The sequence below is a fragment of the Aquarana catesbeiana genome, unplaced genomic scaffold (genome assembly GCF_042186555.1).
Source record: "Aquarana catesbeiana isolate 2022-GZ unplaced genomic scaffold, ASM4218655v1 unanchor226, whole genome shotgun sequence".
Classification (NCBI taxonomy): Eukaryota; Metazoa; Chordata; class Amphibia; order Anura; family Ranidae; genus Aquarana; species Aquarana catesbeiana.
In genome coordinates this window covers 2,263,130-2,282,729 of record NW_027362653.1, presented here as the reverse complement: position 1 = coordinate 2,282,729, position 19,600 = coordinate 2,263,130, and the positions used below count along the sequence as shown (strand labels likewise).

Below are 19,600 nucleotides of genomic sequence, written 5' to 3'. Positions count from 1 at the left end.
TCATCAGCTTTTGTGATGGGGAAGATATTGGGTGCAGTTCTGCTGGGGTCCCTGTTTCCAGGAGGAGGAGGACTGTCATTGGCCACTGCTAAAGCCAATCACAATCCTGCTAGCTCCATCCACCATCTGGAGGAAGATGACCTGCTTGATTGCCACTACCAATCTCAGAAAGGAGGGATTTCACTGATTGAAAAAAAACACAATCAGGTGACAGTTTGTGGAATTACTGTAGAACTTCTGGGAATTTGATAATTTGAAATTATTCCTGAACCTTTGCGTCACTTACTACTGAACCCCTCTGCACTCCCTTTAAGCCACAGACAGTATTCAGCACAATAAAATCACACCCAACCACTTTTTCTCAGCTGTGGGGGCCCGACTTATGATCTTGAACACAGGCCCACTTGCACATCCATTCCATATGCTTGTATATGAGGCCCACTGCTTTCAGAAAATGCCCCTGACCTGAGCTCATTATTGCACATCCATTCCATATGCTTGTATATGACATCCCATTCATCATATACATAACATAAATCCCATACATCACATACATCACATACATCCCATACACCATATACATCACATACATCCCATACATCACATACATCATTTACATCTCATACATCACATAGAAGCACGTGGGCTGGATGCGAGAGGATGAGGATGAGTGTGCCAGGACAGGTAGATGTGTCTCATCTCTGCTTCCTTTCACCACTCTGCATATCACACATATCATGGATAAGAAGAAGGTACAGGGGTGGGAAAAATGAGCAGGAGGGGTTCAGAGGTGGAACAGAAGAGCAGGAGGATACAGGGTTGGGGCAGATGTGCAGGGAGGTGGAAGAATTCGAGAAAGGGGTTCAGCAGTGGGACAGAAGAGCAGGGGGGTACAGTGATGGGCCAGATGAGCAAAGGAGTACATTGATGGGGAAGATGAGCAGGGGGGTTACAGTGGTGGGACAGAAGAGCAAGGGGGTACAGTGGTGGGGCAGATGTGCAGGAGGTACAGTGGTAGGAGGGATGAGAAGGGGGTACAGTCGTGGGACAGATGAGCAGGGGGGGTTCAGTGTTGGGGCAGAGGAGAAAGGAGGTACATTGGTGGGACAGATGAGCAGGGGGGTTACAATGGTGGGGCAGAAGAGCAGGGGGAACTGAAGGTGGGACAGATGTGCAGGAGGTACAGTCTTGTAGGGTAGATGAGCAGATAAGTTCAGTTTTAGTACAGATGAGAAAATGGTTCAGTGGTGGAGCAGATGTGCATGGAGGTACAGTGGTGGGGCAGATGATAAAGGGAGAGCGTTGGTGGAGCAGAAGAGCGGGGGGTTACAGTAGTGGGACAGAAGAGCAGGGTGGTACAATGGTGGAAGTTAAGTGGACTGTATCATACTGTAATCATTTATTCATTGCCTGTTTGGAGTTTTTTAGATGGCACTTCATTTGATAGTTGATATTAGTATTGTTCAAAGTAAGACTCATATGCACACCCAGGCTAAGGGAGTTCCCTCAGTCCGGTTGATTTGACAGTAGTAGCACACCTGAACATCAACATGGGGACAAGGTGTTTTGGGGTGGGGGGGAGCTGAGCCCCCCTGCCCCAAAGCACCCACCCCCCATGTTGAGGGCATGTGGCCTGGTATGGGGTGGTGGTGCTCACTCACCCCCCCCCCCTTTTCCTGACCTGCCAGGCTGTATGCTCGGATAAGGGTCTGATGTATTTTGGGGGGCCCCCCTCACCATTTTTTTTTAAATTGTATTTTGGCGTGGCAGCTTACACTGTGCCCTGATTGGGCAAAGCTTTGCCCAATCAGGGCACAGAATGCACTGTGCAGTGCTCAATGCATTGCAGGGTGTTCGAACGCCCTGCTTTTATTCAGAAGACTGACTCATTGCTTATTGTTCCTGATGGCCCTGCATAAGGGCCAGCTGTGGTGTCTTCAACTATTTCCATGTGGATTCGCAAGACATTGGTTCAGGCGTATGCTTTCATAGGCCGTGAGCCTGTTTCCTGTTATTGCTCAGGTCACTGAGCGCATCCTGGGCATTTCATCATTCTGCTTATGTCACGTTTGCAGGGCAGCTATTTTGGTTTACCAAGTTCTACAAGGTTGAGCTTGGCTGCCTCTGCGGATGCCAGTTTTGTCAGAAAGTGTTACAGGCAGCAGTCTGAGTTCTGCCGGTAGAGGTTCCTTGTTCTTCATATGATTTTGATGCCACCTTTGCTTCCTTCTGACACTCCTTTGGGGCTTCCTATCCATCAGGAAGATCTGGCTGCGTCCTTCAAGGAATAAAAGAGAAAATTTGATTTTTATGCTCGCCATAAAATCCTTTTCTTGAAGTTCATTGAAGGACACATCACCCACCCTGTTCCTTTTTTGGCTATCTTGGTGTTGTTGATCCTATTACTGCTGGGTAATAAGGTTTGTGTTGCAGTTTGGCCACCAGCAGGGGTCTGCCCCTAAGGTGTGTTGTTAGTTTTGGTTCCACCCAAGCATCCTGCTCCTGCAGGTGGCAACATCAGACCCATCCATAATGAAGATCTGGCAGTATCCTGCAATGAACTCAGAGAAAGGGATTTTACGGTGAGTATAAAAATCCCAGTTTTCTATTTACACCCAGTAACCCCCCGTCATGTCCCTCCTCTTCCTCCATAGTCACTGTGATGTATTTTATCTCCAGAAAATGATGATACACACATATATAGTGTGGAGATCTAGATTAACCCCTTCAGGGGCAGAACATTCTCCCACTTACGGGGCCGTAACATTTTCTTTATTTTGGAGATAAATTCTAGTAATATGATCCTCTAAAAAAAACAGCACTGACAATAAATAGACAAGACAATGACCATACTGACAATAGAGGAACTGAGAGACTTTGAGTGATTAAAGATAGCTGATGGACTCTAGGGGCCCCTGAGGGGATAGTGTAGTTGAAGGAGTCTGGGCCCTTGATAAGGTTGGCATGCAGTAGGACTGTTAAGGAAGAAGAGGCTTTAGGGCTCATAGGGACCATAAGCTAGGGAGGGGGGGTCTTTGTCTATGACGGTCCTCCTACCTGCACTTACTTTTCAGACCTTCTTACAGAAGTCCTGCCAGGAAAGGAAGGCAACCTTCCCCTTCTTACATCTCCCTGGTCAAATAACAAGAAAGGCAGTCCTTTACCCCTTCTTGGTTAAGAATGTTAGGGGTCAGTGCTGTGCATCTGGGGAGAGGCAGTCCAATACCTTCCCATGCAGGCTCTGGCAGTACCCGGTGCTGGAACTCAGAGCCCCAGGGGTCCACTACCACTCAGTACATTGTCCTGGTTACTACACTATACTTGGAAACAAAGAGAACATCCCCCCCCCCCCGTCCTCCTACCCACACTGGGCTGTCATTGGAGGGAAGAGAACAGACTCCTCCCCCACAGTTCTCTACTCCACCAGCAGCATCCTCCTGCTGTCCAATCCCTTCTCTTACTGCAGAGAGTGATAGTGACATAACTCCTGTCAGTCAGCAGGCTGCCGGAGATTGGAGCCTTGCAGCCGGAGTTCTGCCAACTATCCTGATTAGCCGGCAACTCCGGCCAACAGCAAGTTCCCCTTCCTGGACATCATGATTACCCTACATTGACCTGAGCACTGCCTCAGAGCAAAAAACCCAAAGGAAGGGTCATATTTATCATTCCTTGTCTGCAGATCTAACACTACTCAAAACCAGTTCAGAAACCAAACAAACCCCATAGAGAAAAGGGGATTTCTGATGCAAGAGAGTTCTGTGTTTATGAAAATGTAGCAAAAACGAAACGGTCAAAACTAAATGTGTTCCCATGGGGGCAGTAGTTATTACAGGTACAGCAACCCTCCTATCTCCCCCTCGCATCCCTATCCTATTATTGTGTGACCAATACCATCCAAATAATTCTTACTTTAATTTCCCAGAGTTATCTATCTACAAGGAGACCTGTATAGATCAAATGACAGCACCAATGAGGATGGAGGAGGACCGGAGTCACATGACTGAGAAGATACTAAACCTCACCCTGGAGATCATCTACCTGCTGACTGGAGAGGTGAGGAGGATTCTGGGAGGTCACATGACATCACTCTTATCTCTATTAATAAAACACAGACCTGACCAGAGAGGTGAGGAGGATTCTGGGATTCTAACATGATATTACTATTGGTTCTCCAATACAGAGATTTCCTCATGTGAAGTCAGGTGATCCTATGACCATCACAGTGCCTCCATGTGACTCCCTAAAACCTGAGAGACACAACATGCAGAAGATTCTAGAAGTCACCATGAAGATGATGGAGCTGCTGACAGGAGAGGTGAGCGGTGCTGGGAATTCTGGGACATTATCCAGTAACAGACAAGGGATGTGTCTGGATGGTGACTGTATCATTCTGTGTGTCAGGTTCCTATAAGGTGTCAGGATGTCACTGTCTATTTCTCCATGGAGGAGTGGGAGTATTTAGAAGGACACAAGGATCTCTACAAGGACGTCATGATGGACAATCAGCCACCCCTCACATCACCGGGTAAGAGGAGACTTTATTGTAAAGGAGAGAGCAGTACGGAGGCTCCACCTAGATCCCCCATCATCTGATAAACACATAGAAACAATGTATTCAGTCAGTGTGTGTGTTTCCTACAGATGGATCCAGTAATGGGAACCCACCAGAGAGATGTCGCCATCCTCTGTATTCCTGGGATTTCACACAGCAAGATCACAACTATGCACACTGTTATCAGGTAGATGATTGACAAATATTGGCAGTTATTATTTGTACCCAGCATGTTTGTTACACTGAATGTTTTCTTATATATTCAGAGTGGAACCCTTGGGATTGTTATTAAAGAAGAGTTTAAAGAGGAGGATGAGGAGTATGGAGTGATGAAGGAGCTTTTTGAAGGACACAAGGATATGATGGAGCCACCTAATACCAGGAACCCACCAGAGAGATGTCCCCGTCCTCTGTATTCCCAGGACTCCACACAGGAAGGTCACACCATCCCTCATCATCATCAGGTAGAGGATTGACAATTATTGGTGTTTCTGATTTATACACAGCATGTTTGTTACAATTAATGTTTTGTTATATCTTTCAGAGTGGAAACCTCTGGGATGATAATATTGATGTTAAAGAAGAGTATAAAGAGGAGGATGAGGAGTATGGAGTGATGGAAGAGTTTTCAGAAGGACACAAGGATATGATGGAGCCACCCAATACCAGGAACCCACCAGAGAGATGTCCCCGTCCTCTGTATTCCCAGGATTCCACACAGGAAGATCACACCATCTCTCACTGTTACAAGGTTGGTGGGACGGATCATCTAGAATAGCATTTTTCAACCAGGGTGCCCAGGCACCCTGGGGCGCATTGAGGTTTCTTCAAATTGTATACAAGCCAGCGTGTAGATGAAGGATTAGTTACTCTAAGCCCACAAGTTTTCATTGTACACCATTACATTCTTCTAGCTGCCGATGTCCTAATAACCAATGGCATCAGTTGATAAGGAGGATGTCAGTCGCTTGTCCTTGTTTGACCCTCCCCTGCCCCTCTCCATCAGTGTTGGGGGTCACATTAGCTGAGTTAGGGAGAAGAGAAACATTGTAAAAAAAATCGTCAGTACCTATTTGCAAAAGTGTATTTGCTTTGGAAGAATAAATCACCTGTAATGTTGGGTGTCCTACTTGGACTTGTGGATGCTGTTGCATTATGTAAAACTATTAGAATAGCTTTTACATTTTAGAATGGGTGCTTCAAGACTGCCCATCATTTTTAAAGGGTGCCTTGACTGAAAAAGATTAAGAAACACCGATCTAGATTCTAGAACATGGACTCATGGAGGCGACGTGTGGATTTTTTTAATGTAATGTCATAATATTAAAAGCTTATATTTTATAATTGTTTTTTTCTTGGTTTAGGGTGAAGATCTGATCAATATAAAAGTTGAGGTTAAAGCAGAAGAAGAAGAGAGGTATGTGAGGGATGACCAACAGTCTATGGAGGAGGATGGAAGAACAGGGACATTTATAGAGGAGGACACTCCTACAGAGATCAGCACAGGTGGGTCATTAACACTAAATACATTCCTCCACCCATACTGCTCACTGATTGGTCCAGAGTAGGGCAAGGACTGTTTGATATCAGCCTGTAATACCCTGGTCACTTTCCTGAGCTGTGTTCCCCATCCTGTATTCCTGTATTTCTCTCAGATAATCTTCCTTCTCTGTGCTGTAGACACAATTTATGTATCTAGACTGGATTTATGGAGATTCTGGGGTTCAGCTGGAAGGAAAATGTTCATTTTCAACATAGGTGTTACTAGACCTTGGCACCTGGGCCCCATACCCGGGTCTAGTAAGACCTCTGTCAGAACAATCCTCCCAGGGTTACTTGCTCTGTTGTTTGCTGGCTGTGCCGGGTGGAGGGATATGTCTGTTTAGTCTCAGACCCAAGTCACTGAGTGCAGTCTCAGGAGATGGGAGGCAGTGGTGTGGGACCTCTGCAACTTGTGTCATGTAAACATTTAGTCTTCCACTGATTACTGAATACCAATATCTTGACTCCCTGCACTATATACTCTGTGTTGTACATTACATACCCCTGCACTATATACTCTTTTGTACATTACATACTCCCGACCCCTGCACTATATATACTCTATATTGTACATGACATACTCATGCACTATATACTCTATGTTGTGCATTACTTACCCCTGACCCCTGCACTATATACTTTATGTTCTACATTGCATCATTTTGATACTATATAGTTCTATCTGTTGTATCTTATACAATATGTTGTACATTACATAGTCCTGAATTCTGCTCTCTCCCCTCTACCCTCTGCTATATATACACATAATATGTATTCTCTTTTGTTACACCCATTTTCTACCAGCTGGACATTTTATATCTGATGATTTGATTGAAGCACAGACTTTTACATGTTGATAATGTAGCACTACACCCGTAGGAGCTGCTCAAGTATTACCTAGATAATCCTCACTTATGTACTGACAGCCAGACACCCAAGGTATTTCCACAGCCAGGTGCACACACACTTCAGCTCATTAGAATCAAAGACCAGTTTAGGGGTGTTTTGTATTTTTATTTGAGAAGAACTTGGATAGGGAAAGGGGTTTGCGGTAGGAAACTCCGAAACAAAACTATACACAACTTGAGGACTCTAGCTGTTCCATGATGGAGCATTAGATGAAGTCCCTTGCTGGGAGCAGATGGCAGACTTCTCCTGATTTAGCAGTAAAGAAGCGTGAGCAAAGTCCCTTGCAGTAGGTGGCAGGTAGACAGAGCTATTCAGATCTCTCGCTAGTGATCTTTTTAGCTGGGCCCTTAGCTGACTAGAGAACATCAGAGGGGGCCCTAACAGCATTTGTGCCTAAGATCCCACAGATGTCTAGACTCACGGGCTTTGGTAGAGCAACTGGCAGCTTCTCTCAGTGATACCAGATGGATTCTCAGTGAACTCCCCCTCGGTTAGCTTAGAGGAACCAGGGCTACTCTTCTATTCCAGTTTCAGGCCCTCAGGTCACCCACCTGAGGCCGCATGGCAGCAAGTGCCAGGGGAGGCAAACCTGTCTCACCCCGACTTGTGCAATCTACTATCAGAAGCATGCAAAGGTTAGAGAAAATGGGAACCCCACCTAATGTTAAAGTGTAGTACTCACCCTGTATATACAGGGGGGGGTGTAAAGAAAAATGTAATAGACAGGGGTAGAAAACAAAAAAAAACAAAAGATTCTACACACCCTATAGAGTTAACTCCAAATATTTATTTTATCAAAACTGTACAAAATATTTCTAGCACAAAAAGATCCCACATATCTACAACCATGCAACACGATTATTATCCCCTCCCTTACTAGAAAACCTCTAAATAGCGCACCCTGTGTGAGACGGTGGTGTACCCCTCGTGAAAGAAACCGAGGGGCGGGTTTAAGGTCCCCCCCCCTCTATTTGGCCAAGGCACCGTGAATTTCATGGACCTTAAACCCGAATGTTTGATGCACTGACCCCAAAAAATCCATCCGACCAGCTCTGTGGATTCAAAACAGCAGCCGCCTCTGTTTACACCAGAGTACATCAGCTGACCAGAACAGATGAGAGCATCAGAGCCAAGGAATTTACCTGCAGGAGAACCGTATACATACGAGGAGAACACTGAATGGCTTGCTCCTTCATCCATCTGTGGGAGACTGTGAACGAAGAACTGCAAGGTCTGTGAGTACACTGAGCATATTGAAGCTGTGAGAAGTTCTGTCTACACTTGTGATCGATTGAAATGACCTGCACGCTGCAGGAACTCCCTCCATACTGGTATGCTTTTTCACATCTGATACTGAGGCAATCTTCCAAGTGCGGTGTACGGACATTTGACCTCATACAGTCTTTGCTTTCCCCCACAAATCATCAATGGAACTTCAGCATTCCTTCTTCCCACATGGATGGCCTGCTTCAAGTAACAGTAGTCGGGACTGAACATTTATTTGGTCGAAGTTTACCTGTCTTACCAGCATGTATCAAGTTGAACTGACATTGATCGAATATCGGTGTATCTATTCTATTAATCTTTTTTTCAGCCCTATTTTTTTCATGACTGACTGACCTAGCACAATGCAGATGTTCATGTGGACATATAACGGCCAGTGCTTCTCCGTTCCATTACAGGGTAGTGTTTTACATGTTCTTTGTATTTGCAAAGTTGATCACTGCCCCTCTTTAGGAACGATCTATGGGGGTCCGTGTTTAATCAGTTTAAAGCTATCATTTAGGGAATAAAAAGGGGGGGGGGTGTTTTGTATTGGGTAGGGTGGGTTGAGCCCCCTGTGGGGACTGTGTTTTCCACCCCACGTTTTTTTTCACGAGGGATACACCACCGTCCCACACAGGATGCGCTATTTAGAGGTTTTCTAGTAAGGGAGGGGATAATAATCTTGTTGGATGGTTGTGGATATTTGGGAACTTTGGGGGTTTTGTGGTAGAAAAATTTTGTACAGCTTTGATAAAATACACTTTTGTAGTTAACTCTATAGGGTGTGTAGAATCTTTTGTTTTCTACCCCTGTCTACTAACGGAAGGAATATATGGTGGAATATGTGCGCTAAACCCCAAACAGAAATAATAAATATATATGTGTATAAAAAGTGAATATATTTATCTATGTGAAAAAAATATATATATAGGTGCTGCAATTAAAAAAACCTAAATATTCAGCTCATATAAATGTGTAACAAAATAATTGCACTAACCCAAAAATGAAGATTATTACTGCGTACGAACAATAAAAAGTGCTTGATAATCAATAATTGCAAAAGAAATTAGTCCATAGATTGCTTTGCAGACCAACGAAGACAAAGCTTGACAGAAGATTAATCAAATGTTCTGTTCATCAACATCAGCAGGCAAAAAACAAACGGCGCCGCTTACCAGATTTGCTGGATCTCAGGTTATAGAGATCATATGGGCATACACAAGTGGGATCACTCAGCCAGGGACTGTATATTCACGGATTCCTCCGATAGCGGGACCTCTCCTCTTACTGCTGCTTTGCCCTGCTACGATGTTCCTCGTGGTTTTTGGTAAGGCGAGGTTCACTCCCAAGACTGGTTTAGGAAGGATAAAGAAAAGGCTTTATGGTGCAGTACTTGGTTTAAGGCTTTATTCAAACAACGATACTGACATTCAGCAAACAAGGATTTCAAACACAGCCGCTGCTCAAGCCAGACCAGCTGGTGCGTGGTGACTTCAGAGACTGTAGCTCCACCCGACGCGTTTCCCCGTAGAAGGCATCAACTGGGAAAGGAGACCGTGTCTGGACGTTACACACCACGCTACTTAAATATGCAAAAAAAAAGGAGAGACACTGGAAAGAACACTGCGCACCCTATTCAGCTGTGTCACCGGTGTAACGTATACAAATAATGACCGGGGAACTACCAAATACATAACATTTACCGCTAACCATTTGTGGTCATAGTGTCTCTATCCGGTATTTATAACACATTAGATATGCCCAATTGTCAAACCTGGACATTATACAACATGCCTTATAACACGAAAATTAAAAATACACATATATATAAACAACTTTTAGAAAAATACATATATACTAAAAAATACATATATACTAAAAAATGCATATATATGCTAAAAAGGACTTGTAGACAGCTTCCACTGCTTGGTAGAGAAGCACAGCTGGGAGAACTTGTGATCTGTCGTGATCTATCTCATCTTCCTTATTCACATGTGTCCCCCCAGTGTAGGTTGTCTTTATTGGGAAAAATATACATTAGCAACGTTTTTGTAGAGAAACGGATAATTAACAAATTAACAAAAGTGTCCATATATATATATATATACCCGCCAGAGAAAAAGGCAGAGGGGAGTGGGATATACATAAGCACTTCTAATGCCCCGTACACACGGTCGGATTTTCCGACGGAAAATGTGTGATAGGACCTTGTTGTCGGAAATTCCGACCGTGTGTGGGCTCCATCACACATTTTCCATCGGATTTTCCGACACACAAAGTTTGAGAGCAGGATATAAAATTTTCCGACAACAAAATCCGTTGTCGGAAATTCCGATCGTGTGTACACAAATCCGACGGACAAAGTGCCATGCATGCTCAGAATAAATAAAGAGATGAAAGCTATTGGACACTGCCCCGTTTATAGTCCTGACGTACGTGTTTTACGTCACCGCGTTTAGAACGATCGGATTTTCCGACAACTTTGTGTGACCGTGTGTATGCAAGACAAGTTTGAGCCAACATCCGTCGGAAAAAATCCTAGGATTTTGTTGTCGGAATGTCCGAACAAAGTCCAAACGTGTGTACGGGGCATAAGGACGTTGAGCTAACTATTGTCTATGTAGCAATTAATATCCCATTCCACGTTGAGTCCCAAGAGACTGTAACACTGGATGTCAAAAATCCACCTGTTCTTTCCTTCCTATATCTCACCCCCTCTCACTTATCTCCCCCCTTTCCTTTACATCCTTCCCTTCTCCTTCATCCCCCTTTCTTCCTTGTCCTTTCCCCTTCTCCTTCCCTTATTGATTATCATGCACTTTTTCTTGTTTATAAGCAGTAATAATCTTCATTTTTGGGTTAGTGCAATTCTTTTACTATCGGAAGGACCCAGAGCACGTGTGTTCCTATAATATATATGCCAGCCCCAGCATGCTTAGGGGTTCCCTCCCCTGCATTTGCCCAGAGCTGCATATATATTCATACTTCCTATTTGCCTAGCTCTTCCTATGTTCTGGAAAGCTCCACTAGTTTCCAGAAGGCAGAAGGAGTCTCGGCAAACTTAACAGCACCAGGACATCATGAGCAGTTCTGACTAGTAAATTGCAACACTCTGTTAGGCAGAATTCTAACATAACTTTGCCTCTAGCTCCACCGTTAGGGGGAGGAGCAAATAACACTAACCTAACTATTCAAATCCTAGCACCTATACTGGGAGGGTGATACAATAATAATATGATAACATCCTTAAACTTTGGAACCCTAAACAGAAAGTGATAATGAGGAAAGAATCAATAACCCAATGATGGTGGTCTTCAGGATCAGTCCAGTCTTCATCTTGGTGGTTCTCCCCCCATCCTCACTCTCTGACCTCTGGTGGGGCTCAGCCCCGCTGTTATTTATGAATAAATCATGGACTAAATAAGGAAGTGCAGTACTTCTTGTGTTGGGAAGATGGCAATGAGTGATAGAGGGGGTGGGGACGCTCGTCCTATAATCCCCTCATCACTGTCACTCCTATAAAAGACAGTTCTCATTGTTTCCTCACTCTCTGACTAAGGTCCATGAATAAAGAAATGAACTGGTAGGAGATCAGAGGACCCATTTACTAGTTACCTTGAGGGTGGAATTGTAAGATCCTCAGAGACAAAGCCGCCTGATGTGGGCGGAGTCCTGGTTTAGGGGAACCAATCAGCTCATGTCTAGTAATAATCTTTTTATTTCTATTTTAGTAGATGGACGGGAGATGAGGAAAACCTCAGAGGATTGTCTCACTTTGTCTCCAGACTGTAAAGTAGAAGATGAGGACATCACACAGTATAGTCCAGGAGAAAACCCGACTACCTCAAATGTCCATCCGGCACCACACAGTGTAGATGGACCATCGTATTCCTCTTATCCTGAGGAACCTCAGACTGTGAGGGACGGTGCCGTCCTTCCAACAGAGAAAAGGTTTTCCTGTACTGAGTGCGGGAAGTGTTTCCGTTGTAAATCTGCTCTTCATGTACATATAAGATCTCACACAGGTGAGAAGCCGTATTCTTGCCCTGAGTGCGGGAAATGTTTTTCACTGAAATGCTCTCTTTCTGCACATCAGAGACTGCACACAGGTGAAAAGCCATATTCCTGTCCTGAGTGTGGGAAATGTTTTTCACACATATCCAATCTCTATGATCATCAGAGATTGCACACAGGTGAAAAGCCATATTCCTGTCCCGAGTGCGGGAAATGTTTTGTACAAAAATCAGAACTTGTCCAACATAAAAGGTCCCATACAGGGGAAAAGCCATATTCCTGTCCTGAGTGTGGGAAATGCTTTTCTCAGAAGTCCAATCTTTCCAAACACCAGCGATTACACATGGGAGATGAGCCATATTTATGTTCTGAGTGTGGGAAATGTTTTGTAACTCAATCAAAACTGGTCATACATCAAAGCTCTCACACAGGGGTAAAGCCGTATTCCTGTCCTGAGTGCGGGAAAAGTTTTTTTTTGAAAACCAGTCTTTACAGACATATTAGATCGCATACAGATGAGAAGCCATATTCCTGTTCTGATTGTGGGAAATGTTTTTCATTGAAGTCCTGTCTTTACAGACATCAGAGACTGCATGCGAATGAGAAGCCCTATTCCTGTTTTGAGTGCGGAAAATGCTTTGTACAAAAATCATATCTTGTCTCACATCAGAGATCTCACAAGAAGCCATTTTCCTGTACGGAGTGCGGAAAATGTTTTTCAAGGAACGCACTTCTTTTCAGACATCAGAGATCTCACACAGGGGAAAAGCCGTATTCTTGTCCTGAGTGCGGAAAATGTTTTTCACAGAAGTACAATCTTTCCAGACATCGGAGATCTCACTCGGGAGGAGAAGCCACTTTCCTGTCCTGAGTGAGGGAAATGTTTTTCACAAAAGTCAGATCTTAACCAACATCATAGATCTCACACAGAGGGAGAAGCCATATTCCTGTCCCGAGTGAGGGAAATGTTTTTCACAAAAGTCAGATCTTAACCAACATCAGAGATCTCACACAGAGGGAGAAGCCATATTCCTGTCCTGAGTGAGGGAATTGTTCCTCACTAAAGTCCTGTCTTCCTGTACATCAGGGATCCCACACAACCCTCGATGTGTATTAGTGCCTTGAGTGTGGGAAATGTCTTCTATATGAATGTTGCTGGACATCACAGCTCTCATGTGGGGAAGAAGCACACCCTGATATACACCTCAGATATACTCCATGGCTGATCTTCATCATGTAAGAAACAGTTCATAAGGAGATCAGAGATCACCAAAGACATGGATGAAGTGTTGTACTGTGTTGTCCATTGATAGCAGGAGAAAAATAAAAATGGAGTCATTACATTTCATTGAGTAAATATTGTGATGTGCACTTTAGTAAACAGTTAATGGTCTGTTTTTGAAAAATGTGTGATTTCCTCTTTTCATTGGTTCCATCTAGTGGCCATAAGGCTATATTGCAGTATTTATAATGCATTATGAGCCACTACAGTAGAGGGAGCAGACAGTCATGAGAAATCACTGTACAAATTAAAATACTGCCAGAATGTGTCACAGCTGGGTAAATCTTTATGACAACTAATTCGTTATACTGTATGTTGACCCTTTAGATCTTTTTATCAGGCATGGTTTTATAGAAATAGCTGAGATCTTACTCATGCACTTATGACTACAGTAGACATTGAAGAATATTAACCACTGGACACAGCCAGTGACTGATCACTAAATAACCAAGTGAACTGCGCTAGCAACTGTATATAATTAAGATGTACCCCAACAAAATAAAAACAACAATGGTGAATATGAAAGTGTCACAAATGGTGAAAAAAGTATCAAAGACCTGGACATGCACCCTGCGCAACGCACCCAATTTGGTGTGAGAATGTACAGGAGTGCACTACCAGAACCACAAGACCTTCAATATAGGTGATAAACCAATTTTTGTGCCTATTACTGTACAATGAATGGCAACGGGAACGTACAAAACTGCGCTCCCTGAGTGAAAACTTTCACTACAATAAAAAACAATTGGTGTGCATATTTGAACAAATAATATAAAAAATATGAAAAATATCAATTATCATAACACTCATGTGAGGACGGAAGATAAATATACTCTTTTTTTTTTTTTTTTTTTTTTTTTATTTTATTTTATTTTTTTTTTTATTTATATTTATATTTATTTTTATTTTTATATTTATTTTTATTTTTATATTTTATTTTATTTTATTTTTTATTTTTATTCTTTTTCTTTTTCTTTTTCTTTTTCTTTTTCTTTTTCTTTTTCTTTTTCTTTTATTTTTTTATTTTTATTTTTGTTTCTTCTCATTTAATTTGTGTTTTCTTGTCCGTGTATATTGCTATTGACTGCCACTAAATATGAATTGTGATTGTTGTGATTTTTTCCATGTCATATTTATGAATGTGTGGTCCAGCAATTAGCTAAGAATAGAGTTATATCTAAGGAATTTGTAATTATTATTTATATATATTATTTATATGTATGTGTTTTTTGCACATAGATATTTTTATCTTAATTTATTATTATTTTTTAATATATATTTTTTATCAACATTTTTTATTTTTATAATGTATTAAACAATTGTTTTTATGGTTGAACATTTTTATGGTTGAACATTATTAGGGAATCAGACATTCAATATGTATTGGATAGTTTTTTCATCTGTCTAGATATCCTGATGGCACATACTTTGTTTTTGTGGAATACAGTGAGTGTAAAAAATCGCTTCTTTATGGAGATGTTACAAGCATCTATCTGTTTACTGGAGATGTTTGTCTCCAGCCACTGATTAAAGTTTTGATTGCAAACAGGATGTGATGATAGAGGAAGTAATGGGTGTTTTTTCACCCATTGGCCGTAAATGGCTGTCACTCATTGAGCACAATATAAATGAGTCTCTACGTGGGCGGGGTGCTGAGTCTTTGATAACGCCCTGGGGGAGGGGCGAAACGCGTCGACGCAATATCCTGTCCACGTCTGTCTGATTTGCTACCAGTGACATCACTTCCTGGTGTTGGTGGAACGCACGCCGGAGAGCGGCGAACCGACCATATTATCTGATTGCCTGCTCTGCATACCGGTCCCGTGAGTAGCGCTTTTATGCGCAGGTGACCCCTTGGTGCCCTAAGGTTTTATGCTATATGCTTCTCCTTTCTCTTTTGGTGGAATGCGAGCTTTGTGGTCCCTTTCAAGCAATTTCAACATTGTTATACCATCAGCCCTGTGTGATCATAAGGATGAAAAAGCTGGAAGTCTGCCTATTGCTTCTCCCATGAAGGGGTTCTAACCACTAGTTACGGTTCTTCTGTTTGTTATTGGTGACATTTCATGATTTCACTATCCCATCTGCATTTCCTGAGAGGATCGCTCTATAAGTCAGTCTTTGATTGTATATATCATTAATATATTAATTTTTTTTTAGAGTATATTTATCTTCCGTCCTCACATGAGTGTTATGATAATTGATATTTTTCATATTTTTTATATTATTTGTTCAAATATGCACACCAATTGTTTTTTATTGTAGTGAAAGTTTTCACTCAGGGAGCGCAGTTTTGTACGTTCCCGTTGCCATTCATTGTACAGTAATAGGCACAAAAATTGGTTTATCACCTATATTGAAGGTCTTGTGGTTCTGGTAGTGCACTCCTGTACATTCTCACACCAAATTGGGTGCGTTGCGCAGGGTGCACGTCCAGGTCTTTGATACTTTTTTCACCATTTGTGACACTTTCATATTCACCATTGTTGTTTTTATTTTGTTGGGGTACATCTTAATTATATACAGTTGCTAGCGCAGTTCACTTGGTTATTTATCACTAAAGTACAGTACTTTCATTCTGCAGCTGCAACAAAATTCCTTTTTTCTTTTGAGATCACATATTATATATATTTGCGAGCGCTGTATTGTATGATTTTATATTTTAGTGACTGATCACTGTACCGGCCCATTGCCGGTACCATGGGACTGCTGTAACCAATCACAGCAGGTCACATGACAGTTTGTATATAATAGAGGGCTTCCGTTCAAGCCATCCATTGTATACAATTGTGTTGTTAGCTGTGATTGGTCACATGGTACAGACTGGGCCAATCACAGCCCATCTGTACCATGGGATTAGCTCTGACCAATCACAGCTAATCACAACAACAAAAAATTAATGAGTCGACTTCATTCAGTAAAATGCTTGCATATAGCAATTTAATGCACTACTATATGCAAACGTAATGTGTAAAAAGAAAAAATACTGGTCACTTTCCCAGAGTAGTCCAATGTTACTATGGTAACATTATACTGCTCTGGTCAAAGTGTGTTTAAAAAATTGTAAAAAAAAAAAAGAAAAAAATCTACTATAAAAATTAAAAAATGTAGAAAAAAACTTTTTTTTTTCGAACTGTCACCAGTCATTGTCCCTGATCCCCCACACCAGTTATATTTTTTAGTAGGTGAGGTTGAAAAAAGACCATCAAGTCCAACCTATGTGTGTGATTCTGTGTCAGTATTACATTGTATATCCCTGTATGTTGCGGTCGTTCAGGTGCTTATATAATAGTTTCTTGAAACTATCAATGCTCCCCGCTGAGACCACCGCCTGTGGAAGGGAATTCCACATCCTTGTCGCTCTTACAGTAAAGAACCCTCTACATAGTTTAAGGTTAAACCTCTTTTCTTCTAATTTTAATGAGTGGCCACGAGTCTTATTAAACTCTCTTTTGTGAAAAAGTTTTATCCCTGTTGTGGGGTCACCAGTACGGTATTTGTAAATTGAAATCATATCCCCTCTCAAGCGTCTCTTCTCCAGAGAGAATAAGTTCAGTGCTCGCAACCTTTCCTCATAACTAATATCCTCTAGACCCTTTTATTAGTTTATACAAGTAAAAGGCGCAACAACTAAGACAATATATATCCTATATGCATTAGGTACACGTGCTGGATGCGCATGGTATTGCATACATCAGAAAAGGGATAAATAGTAAATAGGTAATTTACAGACTCTGCTGATGTTTTGTGGAGGAAGTCACAAAAAGTTATAGATGATGAAGGTGGGTATATGAAAAAGGGAGGGGGGGGAGTGGATCAGGGAAAACTGCTGTCAGGGCTGCCATCACAGGGGGAAAGTGAACATGTTCCCAAAAGCTGAAAGACAAGAAGGGGGTGAAGAGGCGCCTCTGGGTGCAGATTTAAATCAATTTTATTGAACAGTAAAAATTCCACAATGCACTCACTCACTGGAATGCGACGCGTTTCACGAGCATGCAAGCTGTGGATGGCATGGACAGCAGCCCTCCTTCTTCAAGCTCTTGAAGAAGGAGGGTGGCTGTCCATGCCATCCACAGCTCGCACGCTTATGAAACGCGTCGCATTCCGGTGACGTCATCACCCTCCGCCTGGACTCCTGCGCGCCTCAAGCCTCGTGCTGAAGACGAACCCCACCGCAGCCGGCCGAACACCATCTAGCGGCGGATGAGTATACATCTCAGGACGCACACAGACAGGAGCCAAGAAGGGTCTGACTAGACCGAAGACTACCCCTATTGGGACACATTACATGCCTTCTTATCACTCAAAAAATGTGAGTGCATTGTGGAATCTTTACTGCTCAATAAAATTGTTTTAAATCTGCACCCAGAGGTGTCTCTTCTCCCCCTCCTTGCCATTTATTAGTTTTGTTGCCCTTCTCTGGACTCTCTCCACTTCCAGTACATCCTTCCTGAGGACTGGTGCCCAGAACTGGACAGCATACTCCACGTGCGGCCGGACCAGAGTCTTGTAGAGCTGGAGAATTATGGTTTTATCGCAGACATCAGAGATCTCACACAGAGATGGTGCTGTACTGCTCTGCCTATGACAAAAAAGCACAACTTCAAAAAACTTGCCATGCCATTTTCTAAATACCTTGGACTGTCTACTTTCCACAAAGGGATCATTTGGGGGGTATTTGTACTGTCCTGGCATTTTTGGGCTTCAAGAAATGAGATTGTCCGTCAGTACATCAGGTTTGATCAATTTTCAGATATATCCCATAGTTTGTGGACTCTATAACTTTCTGACAGGTTGAATAATATACACTGATTTGGGTTATTTTCACCAAAGAAATGTGGCAGATTACATTACATTCTGGCCTAAAATTATATAGAACAATTATATATTTGCAAAATTTTATTACAGAAGCGAATTTTGTTTATTTAGCAAAAAAATAAAAAACCCAGTAGTGATTAAATACCACTAAAAGAAAGCTCTATTTTTGCGAACAAAATGATAAAAATTTCATTTGGGTACAGTATTGTTTGACCGCGCAATTGTCATTCAAAGTGTGACAGCGCTGAAAGCTGAAAATTGGCCTGAGCAGGAAGGGGGAAAGGTGCCCGGTATTGAAGTGGTTAAACTGCACAAAAAAAAAAGTTTTTCTTAGTTTACGTTATAAAATTTGGTAGATAAGTAATTTTTGCTTTTCACTGATGAGGCTACACTGATGGGCACTGATAGGTGGTAAGCGGTGTCCTGATTATCAGTGTAGATGTTCCCTATGTGGACGCATTGATGAGGCTGCACTGATATGCGACACCAATGTGCGGCACTGATGAGGAGGCACTGATACGCAGCACTGATGGGCCCTGACAGGCATCGCTAATGGGCACTGAAAGGCAGCACTGATGGGCCCTGGCAGACATCGCTAATCGGCACTGATGGGCCCTGACAGGCATCGCTAATGGGCACTGATGGGCCCTGACAGGCATTGCTAATGGGCACTGAAAGGCAGCACTGATGATCAGTGCTCTGATTATCAGTGTAGATATTCCCCATGTGGATTGCCACTTACCAGCTCTCCTCTCATGCAATGTCAGGATGAGGAGAGGACTGCCGATATATGGCAAATCCTGTTGACATTGTGATCAGCTATGATTGGATACAGCTGATCACGTGGTAAAGGGCTGCTGTGATTGGCTCTTTACCACAATCTGTGACCAGCTGTGTCTTAAGGACACAGGGGGCATGGTTTCAGGATGACATCTATAGACGCCCTCCCAAGAACTGGCCAATCGTGCTGTAGCCGTCTTTTGGCTATAGCACTGTCGGCAAGTGGTTAAACTGTATCATCTTTTCCTTGTAAATGTCACTGTTGCTACAGCACATCCTCACAAAAACAATGTGTGAGGTCCCCCCGTGAAATCCATACCAGACCTTTATTCCATACATGCAGTCTGACTGACCAGGAGAGAAAGGTGTGATTGTGTAATAGAATTTAGGGGCAATAGTAATAGATTCAACTACGCAAAATACCCGTTTCGTTCAAC

The 19,600-nt window shown here is 42.6% G+C and overlaps 2 protein-coding genes across 4 annotated transcripts in view; one reads left to right on the top strand and one right to left on the bottom strand.

Annotated features, from left to right (window-relative positions):
* The window catches only part of LOC141121593 (uncharacterized), a 243,927-nt gene that overhangs the window by 68,033 nt on the left and 156,294 nt on the right, over positions 1-19,600 (bottom strand). The window lies entirely within an intron of this gene.
* LOC141121626 (uncharacterized) overlaps positions 1-19,600 on the top strand; it is a 118,648-nt gene that overhangs the window by 670 nt on the left and 98,378 nt on the right. The window contains 9 exon segments of the mRNA XM_073611276.1: positions 3,923-4,053; positions 4,181-4,315; positions 4,402-4,525; positions 4,642-4,739; positions 4,819-5,016; positions 5,097-5,303; positions 5,917-6,058; positions 12,001-13,136; positions 13,223-13,297. Of these exon segments, the coding sequence (XP_073467377.1) occupies positions 3,958-4,053; positions 4,181-4,315; positions 4,402-4,525; positions 4,642-4,739; positions 4,819-5,016; positions 5,097-5,303; positions 5,917-6,058; positions 12,001-13,136; positions 13,223-13,297 (2,211 nt within the window). The 5' untranslated portion in view covers positions 3,923-3,957.